Genomic DNA, 15,487 nt, shown 5'->3' with positions numbered 1-15,487 from the left:
CAGGCTCTGGACACTGGGCAGCAGAGGACGTGACCCCGGGAGACAAGGTACAGGGGGGCCCCCTGATCGCCCTGGCTTACGGCCCTGAGATGGTTTGCCGACGTCGGTGCAGCCGAGTGTGTTAACTGACTCCCCAGAGAGGCCGAGAAATTAGGCCTGATGAAAACTCACTGATCCCAGAAACTTGAGAGACGAACGCCAAAGACCACAAACCCAGATGAAAGTACAACACAGCGCATCAGGATCAAAGTGCTCAGCAACACCGACCGAGAGAGAATTTGAAAAGCATACCAAGAAAAGACAGCACACACAGGAGCAGAGGTGCGGATGAGAGCGACTCCGGACCAGGAGCAACGCACCGAGAACACAGCCATCCGCAACCCTCAGACGCCGGGCTCAGTCGCCCAGAGTGCTGGATCCCGCAAAACACATCTCAGAAACAAAGGTAAAATGGAGATTTTCCAGATACTCCAAAGATGAAATGGCTCTCCAGCACACCCACACCGCAAGAAAGGGGAAAGGAGTCCTTCAGACAGGGAGGGAACGACAGCACGTGGAGACGTGGTGCGTATGAAGGAGCAAGAGCTGAAATAACGTGAACGTATACATGGAATTTTCTTATTGTTTATTCAAGTATCTTTAAAAGATTACTGAGCCAGGCGTGGTGGCGCAGGCCTGTAATCCCAAGGGCTCGGGAGGCAGAGGCAGGAGGATTCCAGCCTCAGCAAAGGCGAGGCACTAAGCAACTCAGTGAGACCCTGTCTCTAAATAAAACACAAAATAGGGTTGGGGATGTGGCTCTGTGGTCAAGTGCCAGCCAGAGCATACAGGCCAGGAGGGGTGACAGCACAGCGTCACTGTAAGGCTCTCACACCTGATGCTGAGCGTGTGGGACAGCACTTGAAGGTACACGTGGTACTCAAAGATGCATACTACAGATCCTGAAGCAACCCCTGAAATAAGCGTTATGGCTGAAAAGCCAACAAAGGACATTAAATAGACACATAGAAAAGACTCAGTTTATCCAAAAGAGAAGAAAAGAAAAACAGAACAAATGGACAGAAAGGATAAAATAAAATAAGACAGACTTAAGTATAACCAGATCAATAACTGCATTAAATGTAAGTGAATAAACACATCAATTAAAAGGCAGAGACTGACAGATTTTTAAAAGTGAAGACCAAGCTGCCTACAAAAAATCCACTTTCAATATAAAGATAAACAGGTTAAAGCAAGGGATAGAAAAAAGACATAGCGGGTTAACATGAATCAAAAGAAAGTTGAAGTGTTTATAGTAATAATAAATGAAGTAAATTTCAGAGCAAAGAACATTATTAGGGATAAAGAATGATAATTTCAAAATGACAGATGGGTCAATTCATTTCGAGAATACAATAATCCTAAATGTGTTTGCATCTAATAACAGAGCTTTAAAACACATGAAGCAAAAATGGAAAGTTTTGAAAAAAGAAACAGATAAATCCACAATTACAGTTGAACATTCCAATACTCCTTATAATAACTGCTAGAACAATTAGAAAATCAGTAAGGATACAGGAGACTTGAACAACACAATCAACCAACTTGATCTAATTATCATTAACAGAACACTTCATCAAACGATGGAAGAATGCATTCTTTTCAACTGCAAAGGGAACATTTAATAAGACAGATCATAGAACAGGCCATAAAACAAGACACTACAAATGTAAAAGGACTTAAGTCAAAGTATATTTTCTGATTACAATGGAATTAAATTTAAAATCAGAAAAAAAAGGTATTTGTAAACTAAATAACTTATGCAACACATGGGTCAAACAAAAGATCGAAAGGGAAAAATCCAAAGTATTTTGAACTGAATGAAAATGAACCAAGATATCAAAATTGTGGGATGTACCAAAACAGTAGTATTTAGGGAAAATTTTAGAGAACTAAACATGTATAGTAGAAAAGGAACCACCATTTGACCCAGTTATCCCACTCCTTGTACTCAAAGTATTAAAATCACCATACAATAGTGACACAGCCACATCAATGTTTATAGCACAAACGCTAAGCTATGGAAACAATCTGGGTGCCCTTCAACAGATGAATGGATGAAGAAGATGTGATGTCTATACACAAAGGAATGTTCCTCAGCCATGAAAGAATGAAAAAAATGGCATCTGCTGGTAAATGAATGGAACTGGAGACTATCATGCTAAGTGAAATAAGCCAATCCCCAAAACCCAAAGGCCGAATGTTCCCTCTGGTATGCAGATGCTGACTCACAATAAGGGGTGTGGGAAGCAGAGAATAGAAGTTCATTGGCTTAGACGGGAATAAAAGGAAGGGAAGGGAATGGGAATAGGAATGGCAGTAGAATGAATCGGACATAACTGTCCTATGTGAATATATGACCAGTGTAACGCCACATCATGTACAACCATAAGAATGGGTTGTATGTATAAAACGTGTGGATAAAATGTATGTATAAAATATCAAAATATACTCTACTGTCATGTATTCTAAAAATTAACAAAAGGAAAATAAAAAAAGTTTCAAATCAATGATCTCAACTTCTGTTTTAAAACAGTAGAACAAGAGAAAATTGAAAAGGAAAGGGAGTAATAAAGATCTAATGGTAAATCAATGAAATAGAAAAATTGAAAAAAAGAGGAAATCAATTAAAACAAACAAATCTTTTTTTGTTGAGAAAGTCAACAAAATTGATTAGCCTAGCCTCCAGTCAGACAGATCATGGAAAAGAGAAGTGGAACACGTGAAAGAGAAGGTACTACTGCATTCTCTGTAATTATTAAGAAGAGAGTGAGGGAATGTTAAGAATCACTTTACACCAACAAATTTGCAAATATAAATGAAATGGGCAAATTTCATGAAGGTCTCAAACCACCAAAGCTCACACACAAAAATATTATCCCAAAAGCCTTAAATGTTTTTAAAAATTAGATTTGTATTTAAAAACCTTTCCCTAAAGAAAACTCCAGGCCTGACAGGTCCATTGGCAAATTCTACAAAACCTATAAGGAAGAAATAGTGTCTACTCTATATAAACTCCTAATAAAGTGAAGAAAAATTAATACTTCCCAATTTTTTCTATGAGGCAAGAAATACCCTGATTCCAAAAATAAGGCAAAGATATTACAGGAAGAGGACAACCCAATGTCTATTACAAGCATAAGATATTCATGGCCATAGAAAACAAACAGAACATAACATTATATGACAGATAATACGTCATAACCAAGAGACCTTACCCCACAGATAGTCAACCAATGTAATCCATCCTATTAAAAAAAAACAAAGAAATTATGATCATCTCTCTAGACGCAGAGAAAGTGTGAAAAAACCTACCAGACTTTTTAAAACAACTACCAGAAAATCAGAAATAGAATGAAACTTCTTAAATCTGAGAAAAAGACACCTGCAAAAAACCCTGCATACTTGTATTAGGAATAAGACAGGGATCTCTCCCTCACCACTTCTCTTCAATGTTGTAATGGAAATGTTAGCTAGTGCAATCAGGTAAGAAAAAGAAATAAATGTGTCTGAACGGCAAAGGAAAAAGCAAAACTGTCTTTATTAGCAGAAAATATGACTCGATATGTGGAAACGCCAATGGAATCTAAAATAACAACAAAAACAAACCATAAACCCCCCCGTGGAAATCCTTACCAGAACAAATAAGCTTAGCAAGGTTACAAAACACAAATGAAATCATATTTACATATACTAGCAACAAAAAAAATTGGAAACTTAAATTTTAAAAGTAACCATTTGCAATAACAAAACTATGAAATGCCTGGGAGTAGTCTGACAAAAGATGTCAGATATATTGTTTGTGGGTTTGAAGACTCCACACTAAGATGTCAGTTCTTCTTCAAATCAATCTGTGCATTACACATAATCATATTCAAGATCCCAGCAGAAAAATCGTGTTTTGGAGAAACAAACAAACTGATTCTAAAATTCATGAAAATGCAAAGGAGCTAAAATAATTAAGACAATCCTAAAAATAAAGAACATGTTGGAGTATTGACACTAATTTCAAGTCTTGGCACAAAGTTGCAAGTAATCAAGACTGTGATCCAGTGTATAAAGGAAAAAAACAGATTAATGGAATAGAATAGAAAGTCAAAAAATAGATTCAGATATCTATGGACAATAGATTTTTGTCCAAGAGGCAAAAGTAATCAGTGGGTAAAGAATAGTCTTTTCAAAGAATGATGCTGGAACAAATAGATATCCATATAAAAATAATAAACCTCAATCCACAGCTTGCATATAAACAAATGTAAAGATTAACTCAAAATGGAAATCATAATACTAAGCATAAAAGCCAATTTTAAAATGAGCGAAATTTGACCAAAGATAAACAGATGACAAATAAATACATGAAAAGATGCCCCAAACACTAGTAATTAGAGAAACGCAAACTAAAAACTAGAGTGAAATGCCACTAGATGTTTACTACACTAGCTTAATTTTTTTTACACTGACCATACCAAACACTACAGAAGATATAGAACTGGAATTCTCATACTCTACAGGTAGGAATGTAAAAGGTGCACCCAATTTGGAAAACAGCTTGGCAGTTTCTTAAAAGGAAACTTAACACTTACCCTATGACCAGTAATTTCACTCCTAGGTATTTATCTAAGACAAATGAAAATGTATGTCCACACAAAGGCTTAAACGTGAAGGTTCATTGCAGCTTTATCTGTAACTGAAATATCCACCAACAGTTAAATGGATAAACAATATATGCCATCCCCATACAAGGGAATACTACTCAGCACTCAAAAGAACAAGCTGCTGATACATGGAACGACACAGCTACAAGTCAAGTAAGATGGAACAAAAGAGGCCAATCGAAGGAGCACATGTGATGTAATATTTCCAGGAAACTAGGAAATGAAAACCACTAACTATGGAAAACAGAAAGTGGTCACCTAGGGTCGGGGTGGGGAGGCATGAGGGACCAGTCATCAGGATGGCATGAGAAATACATTTCAAGTGATGGTTATGCTCACTCTAGACTGCAGTGGAGGTTTTGTGGTATATACAGGTGTCAAAACCAGCCAAATTATAAAGCTTAAGTATGTGTAGTTGGTTATATGTCAATTATAGCTTAATGAACTTGTTAAGAAATATAAACAGGACATACAAAAGCCCAGTAGAAAATTTCTCTGGATTACCTACTTTGTTAAAATAAATAGCTTAATTGTTCTTTGATTCAAACAGAAAACTGCAAGTTAAAGCAATCACTTATTTGTTCACACATCAATGTGTACAGCATTTATACAGTGCCTTCTAAGTTGCCAGCTATAAAAAAAAACACTTATTCTCAAGTAGAAAGGAACAGCTCATGAAGACCAGTGTGCTTTCCTAGAACCACAGTTGTCCTGTGTCTATGCGGGGCTGGCTCCAGCACACCCTTCCAGTAGCAAACTCCAGGGATGTTCCGGTGTCCTATATAAAAGGCCATAGCATTTGCATATAATTTACATACATCTTTCTGAATACTTATGTCTACCATATAGTAAAAATCACCAGGCTGTCCACAGATAAGAGCACATGACCAAAAACCAAGTGAAAAAAAGACTGCAGGAACAAATGCATCTTACTCATATATTTACATTAGCAGCTAAGAACTTTAAAATAACTATAATTAGTATGTTTAAGAGGAGAGGAGACTATGAACAAAACAAAATACGAAGAACTTCACCAGTGCTGTGAACCTATAACAAAGAATCAAATGGAAATTCTTAACAAAACACAGCATTAACAACTTAATAGATGTTAAAAGGCAGATTAGAGTCAAAAGAAGACAGGATTCGTGATTTGAAATAACTAAAAAGCACAGAAAGAAAAAAAATTACGTGAAACCTGGAAAGCAGCACTGAAGACACATGGAACACACGGAATTAAGAGATCCAGCATTTGTGAAATTAAAGTCATAAAAGGAGAGGGTACAAAGAACTAGATAGAAGAAAGCTTTGAAAAGATAACAGCCAGGAAAAGTTCCTAACACTGTTTACAACAATCAACCTACAGATTCTAGAAGCCCTGTGACCCAAGAGAAAACTATACCAATACACTTTATAGTAAAACCAATGAAACCAATGACTAATAGAAATCTTAAAGTCAGATGGGGAAAAAAGACAATCATTTAAAGGAACAACAAAAAAGATTTACGGCTGACTTTCCTATGGAATTGATGGAAGTCAGAAGACAATGGAGTGACATCTTCAAAGCAGTGAAAGAAAATAACTGCCAATTTATAACGAGACCAGCAAAATGAAAGTAAAGATGTTTTTAAGGTACACAAAGGAGAGAATTTACCACTAGAAAACATGATCTAAAAGAATACTAAAGAGAGTTTTTCAGACACACGGAAAATGATCCCAGAGGGAAACATAATATTGTAGAAAGTAATGAAGAGCAACAGGAAAGGTAACTGTGTGAATAAATATAAATGAACACGGACTCTGTAAAATAATGGAATATCTCGTAAGGTTTAAAATGTATGCAGATTTTTAAAACGTGACAAAAATACAAAAGGGTGAAGAACAATAAATGTAGTAAAATTGCTCTAGGGTTCTGGTATTATCAGGAAAGTCGTGAAAGTGATCATTTGCATTATTCTGCATTAAGTCAAGGTGCGTGCTATCATCTCTTGGAATAAAAGAATCACGAAGAAAAAACCATTAATCTCAAAAAACACACTAAAATCAAGGCCACAGAGTCCTGGCTGTCACTCCTCTATGAAGCTCTATAGGGAGAGGAAGAGAAAAAGAGACTTTTTCCCTGTGGGCAAGAGTTTTGCCTCAGCAGAGATAATGGTTTGTGTCTAAAATCCTGAGAAGACCTTCCTGAGCCAACCCCTCAGCTACCTCTCCTGGGGCTCCTCCATTCACATATTTATTCAGTCCTCAGATAGATCCTTAGTATGGGTACCTGGCACTGGGCTGGGGCCACACTTACAGCAATAAGCCAGACCTCACCAAACCCCCACGCTATCAGGATGGACAAACCCAACCTTTCTCAAACTTTAATGTACAAACAGAGATAATGTAGATCTGGGAAACAGTTGGTGATTCTTATTTTTAACAATCCCACAGGTGATGTCAACGTTGCTGATTCAAGGACCACGCTTTGGATTACAACTAAAATACAGAGTGAGAAATGCTATAATGAAACTGTAGCTCAGAAAGGTGAAATCAGTCACTGAAACTCCCATAATTAAGAAGTGGAGTAGGTGGGATCTGACCTTTAGCAATGACCCCATTAGAGACACCTGTGGAAACAGGTAGAGAAGGCATTTAATCCAGCCTCAGGGAAAAGCTGCCCAAGTTGGCTCTTAATAGAGGAAGGGAGTTTGCCTGGCAAAGAAGTAGGGGAGAGAAGGCTTGAAGTGAAGAAACTGGCATAAAAACTCAGGGAACAGAAGCCTGTATGGGACTCTCACTCCACCACTGGTGAGTTTTAAATTTTTGGACAACTTACTTGTGCTGTGCCTCAGTTTTCATGACTGTGAAATGGAGACGATCATAAGAACACTGACTTCACTGGACTGATGTGAGAGTGAAATGAGATGGTGTATCAAGGGCTCAGCACAGAGTAAGTACTCAGTGAACACGAGCTCTGATTATTGCAGTAGCTGCTCAATATTTCAGGCAGATTGACTCCTCCTGCACCTGTCCTGCCAGAGCAAGGGACTTGGAAGACAGTGGAGTTATTACCCAGAGGGACTGTTTCCTGTCCTGAAGGAGAGGGACTTGGCTATATTCCTGGACACACCACCCCAAAGCACCTTCCACCCCAAAGCACCTTCACATTTGTTAGCTCAGCTTTTACTAATGACCACGGTAACAGAAATCACGGTCCCTATTTTATAAGCAGGGACACACTGATGCCCAGAGAAATGAAGTGACTTGCCTGCTCTTTCCCTGGGTATTAAAGGCAGAGAAAAACTCCTCATTCCTTGGCAAGGAATCTTTCCAGAAAGGTCTCTAGCACCATCTCAGGAGAAAAGCAAAACCCAAGCCCTTCAGGGAGAAGGTTCTAGGGCTTCCTGCTTCTCTCAAGGCTATTCTTTTCACTAACCACTAGTACTGACCAAGTAAAAGGGTCTTTCACTTGTCAAGAGTGACAGCAAAGATGTACTGGCTCTACCCCTGATTTGGGAATAAAGATTTCCCAGGGGAAAGGTTGTGGGGAAAGAGATCTGGGGGCTATCAGGAAGAAGCACATGGAAACCAATTTCCTTCCCTGCTGTGGCTCTTCCCTGGTACACACAGGGGCAGGCCCTTGGGGGTGGCCGGACTTCCTACCTAGTAGACTGCTTGGCCAGCATGGCCACATAGGTGACCACGAAACTCTGAAACTTGGCCCGTTGCTCCTCCCAGCGGTCATCCACAGAGTAGTAGTTGGGCAGGGGTGCTCCGAACAGGATCTCGCTGCGCAGGAGTGTGCTCTTCAGGTTGTCTGCAGACAGGCCCTCATCCACGTACCAGTAGAACTCAGGGTGAGTCATGGCCAGCTCTAGAGAGCCTGCAGGGGCACCATAGGGCCAGGGAGTTCAGTGGGTAGCTCCCACCGGCCCTCCTCACCATCTTACCCCTTTCTAAAGAGCTGGGAAAGCCCACTGAGGCTGCCTCAAGGTCACTAATGGAACAAAAGGATGGTTTAAAAACCTCACAGCTTCCCAAGAGCAGCGCCCCTGGCCTGCTCATGTGGCTTCCACTAAGTTTACCACTTGTTTCCAGTGTGAACCCCAACTAATTCCCAGGTCCTCTAATTCCACCTTCTGGGTCCCGTTCCAGTGCCCCCTCCTAGGGTTCTGCCCTGCCCATACTACCTTAAAAGGCACACCCCAATCCAGTCCCAGTGCCCATAACCACTGTCTGGCCCTGCCCCACTATTCCTCAAGTCCCATCCTTAATTTACCTATAACTAACCCTGCCGCAGTCCTCCTCCAACCCTGGCCTCTGTCCTGTCTTGCTCTGACCAGATCCCTGGTCCTCCTGCTCCCCCACGGGCATCCACTTCCCCGACCCCGCCAGCCTTTCACCCTCTGTGGCCACAACGTAACTCCCAACATCCTCGGTCCGGGTGGGCACCCGAACCTCCCTCTGCGCCTCCTCCTCGCACCCCCCTTACTTTCCCCAGCCCCACGTCCCTCCCAGCGGTGCTCACCTGGCCATGCCCAGCTCCCCTCTTGCAGAGCTCACCACCCAGTCTCCCACAGCCTGAGAGGTAGGGCACCTGGGCCCAGGGCCGGCCGCAGCCCTCCCGACTGCTCACCCCGGATGTCGGCCAGGTCCTGGCCCATGCCATCGTAGTAGATCTTGCCGCCCCTCTCGGTGGGGAAGAAGTAGGTCATGAGCGAGCTGGGCGGGGAGCAGTAGGAGTAGGAGCCGAGCGGCAGGTCCTTGAGCACCTCGTGGGGCTTCCAGCAGAACTCCCGGAAGCCGGGGTGGTCCATGATCTTGCGCTCGATCTCGTGGATGGTAACCAGCCGCTCGCTGGTGAAGATGTTCCGCTCCGCGTCACCGCGCGCCAGGAAGATGAGCTCGATGCGCCAGTGCGCGTGCGTCTGGGTGTTGGCGCTCACATAGGCGCGAGAATAGTCCCAGCGCGAGGCGCCCCGGCGGGCCCGGCTCTGATTGGCCGCTGCGTCCGCGGGGGGCGTGGCTCTGGGCTGGCGCCGCCCATTCTTGTCGGGCCCAGGGTCCGGCGGTGCTTCACTCTGGTTGGCTGCCAGATCCGCCAGGGGCGGGGCGTCACGCCGACGTCGCCGGTTCCCAGCGGCTGCAGGATCTTGGGCCGCGGAGGTGTCCCAGGCGGCCGCGGGAGCCGAGCGCGGGGCCCGGGAGGCCTGCCGCGAGCGATTGCCGAGGTGCAGCTGCTGCAGCTGCTCCGAGATGAGGCGTTGAAGCGTCTCAGAGGTGAAGTCAGCCAAGTCGCGCCGGTTGCGTCCCCAGGATCCAAACTGCGACTTGAGTGCCAGAGCGAGGGCGTCAAAACGCTGCGAGGCCTCGTGGTTGCGGATCTCAAAGGCGTTGTAGGAGATGTCAATGTCCAGTGGCGGGTAGTAGAGGAACATGAAGGCCGACAGGGCCATGGGGATGCTGCAGCCCAGGAAGAGCACCAGCCCTGCACAGCACGGGTTGGTGAAGGCCCAGCCCAGGGTACTCCAGAAGCCCGCGGCCGGGGGTCGGGAGGGCAAGGTCCAGCGCCGCCAGCAACACTGCCCCCCTGCCCCAGGGCGGGTCCCTGACTTCTGGGCCCTGCCAAAGGCCTCGCCCGCTGCTTCTTCCTCCTCCTGCTCCTCCTCCAGCCACACATCCTGCAGCAGGGGGTCATCCTCAGAGTCCATAGCCTACAGAAGAGGGAGAGCGTCAGCAGCCTTGGGAGGGGGCGGATGGTGCCCCGTGGCGGGATTTGCCCCGCCTGGGGTACCAAACCTGCACACTCAAAACCAATAACAATACCACAACGGAACTGCATCAGGCCAGCATTTAACGCCCCTGAATTCATCCACACGTGCATCAAACAGAAAAAATCCTGCTTCTTGCCTATCACCTCTCCCAAGCAGACCTTGGCTAGTTCACAGGAAAAGGTGAATTACAGCCCAGTGGCAAACAGGAAAGATGTTTCTCCCTATGTAAGGAATATTCAAGGATGTTGCCTATTCATGGTTTTCCAATTTTTGTTACATTCTGACTTTAGAACTCTAGAAGGTAAAGAACATGACCTTTAGAATCAGACTCTGGTTGGGGTCCTGGGTAGCATGAACACTGGCAAGGCAGTGAGCCTCTCTGAACTTCAGAGTTGTCATCTACAAAATGGAGGTGTCCAGCCATTCCTGCCTCACACAGTTGTGGGGCCAAAGGTTGTAGTACATTAGGAATTGTCTGTCTCATGTATATATGTAAATATACACACACACAAATATATACATATATATAAACACACACATGCATATGTATATCTACATCTATCTATATATTTTTTCTTCCCTCTGGGGACTGTAACCTGCTCAGCCTTTGCCCAGGGATCTGTGCCAGTGTTCGGTGCCTGTCGTAGCTCTTCTTGAGAGCCCTCAGTACCTCCCCACCCCCTCTCTGGGATGCTCAGCTGCAGCCACTGTTTGTGAAGCCCAGACCACTTAATATGCAACTCCAGCAATGTCAAACCTTTGGGCACTGGCAGGGACCAGGCATCTGAACCCGAGATCTGAGCACCAGCAGCAGGAGGGCCTGGCAGGAGAGGTCAAGGCTGGTCAGGCTGCAGGCTCTGGAGTGGTGACCCAAAGGTAGGACACCTTCTAGCATCCCTGGGCATGGCCCGTCCCCTCGTCCTACCTGCCTTCTCTTTAGACAGAGAGACTCATTATCCAGTTAGACGTCAGGCAGGGAGAGGAGGAAGCTAATTATTCCAGAGCTGGCTAATTGATGCTCTCTTTCCTATTAGCATTCTCTGGAGTGCTCCATTTCAATTAGACGGTCTGTCCAGGGGGAAAGAGGGTTGCCGTCAGTCCAGAGTAAGAGAGGGCCGGGAAAGCGGGGCAACAGAGATGGACATCAGAGAGATTCCAGATGGAGAAGGGAGAATGGGTGGTGGAGAGACAGGCGGAAATAGGGAGACAAAGAATGGAGAAGCCAACCGGGTGGGGCTCTGGGGTGGATGGAGAGGAGGGGCGCCCAGCACGGCGGGGTGGAGACTGGTCCTGGGAAACACGAGATTCCTATCAATGCCACAATTCAACCTCCTCTCTTGGGGTGTCCCAGCGTAGGCCTGCCAGGTGCCTGGGGTGCAAATGTTCTGATGCCCAGTTTGCATTGCACAGGCGGCCGCTCAGATGTGTCCTGGGGATGGCGTTGGAGCCTCCTCCTCCTCCTCCCAGCCTCGGGTAGAGCAGCAGAGGTGGGGGCCACGGTTGCGCCTTTCCTGGGGACGGAGCCTACCCATCCGACCCCACTTCAGCCCACCTTGTGGGGAGTACAGTTTACCATGTGTTGGTGTGTGATGAAGTCAAAGGTCAGGGTTCTGAGTCCCGCAGCCCTCCCGGATGATCTGGAGGCCCCTGTCTCCCATTGTGACCCGGCCAGGACTGCAGCCCCTGCAGAAGGCATCCAGGCCTACTGCAGCTCTGCAGGCTTGGCTCAGCATCGTCTCTGCCAAGACTCCCCAGATCTGAAGCTCCGGGGGCCCCATATCTCCCAGGTGTCCCCAACCGCCCTATCACAATTTGCCTGGGGGTAAACATTCCTCAGGACCGGGAATGAGAGGAGTGTGGCAGTGTTAGGAGCTGTGGCTTTGATCGGGGTGCAAATCCCATGTGATTCGGAGCAGGCAGCGTAACCTTCCTGAGCCTCAGTCTTCCCATCTGCAGAACGGGTGACAGTACTCACTACGGGGGTGGTGGGAAGGGTGAAGTAGGCGGTGGACCGACCACAGTGCTGGTAAGGCCAGAGGGTTTGGGAAGTGACGGCTGCCACTCCTTTATCCTCCACCCGCAAGAGGCTGCGAACTCCCAAAAGACCCACACGGGCCCGTGCTTTCCAGAGACAGCCGCAGCAGAGTCTTCTACCTCACCAGCTTAGCCAGGAGGTGGCTCTGGGTCTCGTCCCTCAGGAGGGACTGTCTGCCTTCCTGCTCTGGAATCTGGCTGGGCCAGAGGGACCCTCTGTGGCAGCAGTGCTGTTCTGACTCCTGAGCTGGGTAATGACGCTCCCTTCTGCCCAGCTCCTAGGAGGCTCTGGCCGGACCGGCTGCCATGCTGGGGAAGCCCGACTGGCCCAGGCGGAGCCCACCCGTAGGAGTTCCCTCTGACCAGCCTGCCAACGAGCCAGCGTCGCCCGGCATGCGACGTAAGCATGTGAGCGGGATTGCCTGCGGGAGTCCCAGCTCCGACCTGGGGACCCGCTGTCAGGTCCTCCCAGCAGAGGCCAATTTGCCATGGAGCAGGGGAGCCCAGGGGCCGCTCCGAAGGACGCGACAGAAGTACGTGCAGTAGTACCCGGGACAAGAGCAGAGGAGTCCTGTTCCTGTGTGAGACTCCGTGACCTGCAGACAGCATTGGTGGCCTTGAGAGGAGCAGAAAACTGGGCAGAGCCCCTCCTCCCAGCGGGAGCCCCTCAGCTGCCAGGCGGTCAGATGATCCCGGGGTTGGAGTTCGGAGGTCACAGAGCTCTCCCCTGGACAGAAAGGACAAGGGAGTCGCCCAGCAACGCCGGCCCTAGGCAGAAAGTACAGCTCCCTCCGGGCTGGGAAGGTGGGGCAGCGTAAGAAGGGGGCGGGATGAGCTCCTGGGGTCCAGCCCTGCTCCCCAGGCCTGCCGTCTCGGTCCACCCCGGAAACGGAGAGCTGCCACACGGGTGGCCACGCAGACTGGTGGCCCATGACGTGCCTCTGGGCCAGCCTTAGCCACCAGCTTTCTGTGGAGCCTTAGATGATGTCCCGTCCCTTCCTGGGACCCCATCTCCCCATCTCGAGGGGAGACAGTGATGGCGCACGTCCTCCACCGTGACACCCTGGGTGCCTCCAAGCAGCCCAGGGGCCCAGGCATTCCCTCCTCCCAGTCAGGCCCGGAGGGCAGCACGGCCCAAGGGCCCTCGCCCCAGCGAAGCTGACCGGCAGGCGCATGGGGGCCACGGGGACACCTCGGCTATAACTGCCTTCTCCGGCCCTCCATGGCAGGCAGGTGGGCTGCAGATGGTAGACCTGCTTTCCTTTCTCAAGTGATGGGAACGGATTCGCTTGGCCCGGAGCCCCAGCTGCTCTGTGCGAAGGAACAAAGGCCAAGGAACAAAGGCCGAAGCAGACTGTGGTCCCGGCCAGCGGGTGGGGCCTCTGGACCTCCACTAGGGTGGGTGGTGGCAGTGCTCTCAGTGACCAGTACCCTCTGGCCCTCCTCCTCTCGGGGTCTCTTACACACACACAGGGAGTCAGAACCTGACTCTGCCTCTCAAGGCCCAGTGAACCAAGGTGGACACACACCCCGTCTCCCGCTCTGGGAAAGGCAATACGGGGTCACCAGGGAAGGAAGAGCTTCACCCAGTTTCAAGGTGAAGGCTTGGAGGGACCCAAAGCCACATCTGCAGCAAAATCCCAATTTTATAACAGGAAAAAAAAAAAAAAAAACCCAACCCATATGTAAGTATTTAAATAAAACCCATTAAGAATGCTTATCGCAGTTTGGAAGGATTATGGGTGATTTTTATATTCTCCTTTATACTTGCCTGTTCCCAATTTTTCTGCAATGATCAGGTGCAGCCTTACTTCTAGAATCAGAAATAAATGTTATTTAAAAATAGAACGTGTGTGTGTGTGCGCGCGCGCGTGTGTAGGGAACGGAACCTGCAAACAGCCTCCACCCACAGTTACTCTAGTGCGCACAGGAGGGGGCTTTGTCCTCCAAGGAGCCACACCTAGGAAGGCTGAGGAGTGCCAGCAGGCCCCTGGGACAGGGGGACGTGGCACAGGCTCAGTGGGTGGGGGTGGGTGGAGTCTCCGACCCCTCCGATGAAGAGAGGGGTCTTGAAATGAACTGGAGGTGGCCCATGGTCCACTGAACCCCAAAGGAACCTCAGGCCGTTCCGAGTCCAACTGCTTGGACTCCCACGTGGGGAGACGGACGGGGGGCAGAGGGCAGAGGGGGATGGTCCCCAACGTGGACAGGCAGCGAGGGGCCAGGGCTCTTGGCTGGGCTTTTCACTCTCCTCCACCACTGGGTCTTGGGGTGGTTTGGGGCAGCCCCAGGGGACAACCAGGCCTGGAGAAGACAGCACGTGGCTTCAACAAGCACAGCACGGGAGCTGTGTTGGAAGCGTGGGGAAAGGCGCCCTCAACTCGCAGGCCAGAGGACCTGCCGTCTGGACACAGGGGCTCTGTGGGAGGCAGCGTGGACACCCCGCCAGCCCGCTCCTCTCCCCAGCTCCCCAGGGTCAGTCTCTCTCTGGCCCTGGTACGACTCCCCTCCCTCAGGCATCGATGACAGAACCCTTCCTCCTTCATTCTCCATCCAGCCAGGCTATTAAAATGTAATCAAAAACTCACATTAGACATGCAGATTGGGCTTAGAACACGTATATGTGTATGTAATTTAACGGCAATTAGGAGCTGATCGGCTTCTTCCCGACGCCGTGTTTTGTTTGGGCTTAGCTGTGGTTCTAGACCTCGGGGTCTTTGATTCTCTCACCCTTGGGTCGAGAGATCTGGGAACAAGTTCAAAATGCAGCCTGTTGAGTTCAGCGGTCCCATCGACCTCTGGCATGCTGAAGGGGACACTGTCTCTCTGCCTCCTGCCATGGGCTGCCTCTTGCGTGCATCTAGCTCGAGTGAGAGGGCGATGGGAGGAAAGAGAGGAGGCAGCCACGGGCCCTCCAAGGCAGCATGCTTCCAAATCCGACATTCCTGTCATCTTCCGATAACCCACCTCCCTTCAGACCCTCTGCCCACGTGTGCCTGTCACCCT

At 48.0% G+C, this 15,487-nt stretch overlaps 1 protein-coding gene across 4 annotated transcripts in view; it reads right to left on the bottom strand.

Annotated features, from left to right (window-relative positions):
• Nucleotides 1-15,487, bottom strand: part of DISP3 (dispatched RND transporter family member 3) — a 43,040-nt gene that overhangs the window by 15,303 nt on the left and 12,250 nt on the right. For 2 of the 4 annotated variants that reach the window (XM_079142842.1, XM_079142839.1), the window contains exons 2-5: nt 11,373-11,515; nt 11,205-11,267; nt 9,310-10,387; nt 8,337-8,556 (exon numbers count right to left, since the gene is read on the bottom strand). In XM_079142842.1, the coding sequence (XP_078998968.1) occupies nt 8,337-8,556; nt 9,310-10,387; nt 11,205-11,231 (1,325 nt within the window). In that variant the 5' untranslated portion in view covers nt 11,232-11,267; nt 11,373-11,515. Of the gene's footprint in view, nt 1-8,336; nt 8,557-9,309; nt 10,388-11,204; nt 11,268-11,372; nt 11,516-12,020; nt 12,903-15,487 lie in introns of those variants that run through there. The other 2 variants (XM_079142840.1, XM_079142841.1) reach the window with 2 other exon arrangements.

The sequence above is a fragment of the Sciurus vulgaris genome, assembly GCF_902686455.1.
Source record: "Sciurus vulgaris genome assembly, chromosome: 1".
Lineage (NCBI taxonomy): Eukaryota > Metazoa > Chordata > Mammalia > Rodentia > Sciuridae > Sciurus > Sciurus vulgaris.
The sequence above is the reverse complement of the archived record's forward strand: the minus strand, read 5'-3'. Positions and strand labels throughout refer to the sequence as shown.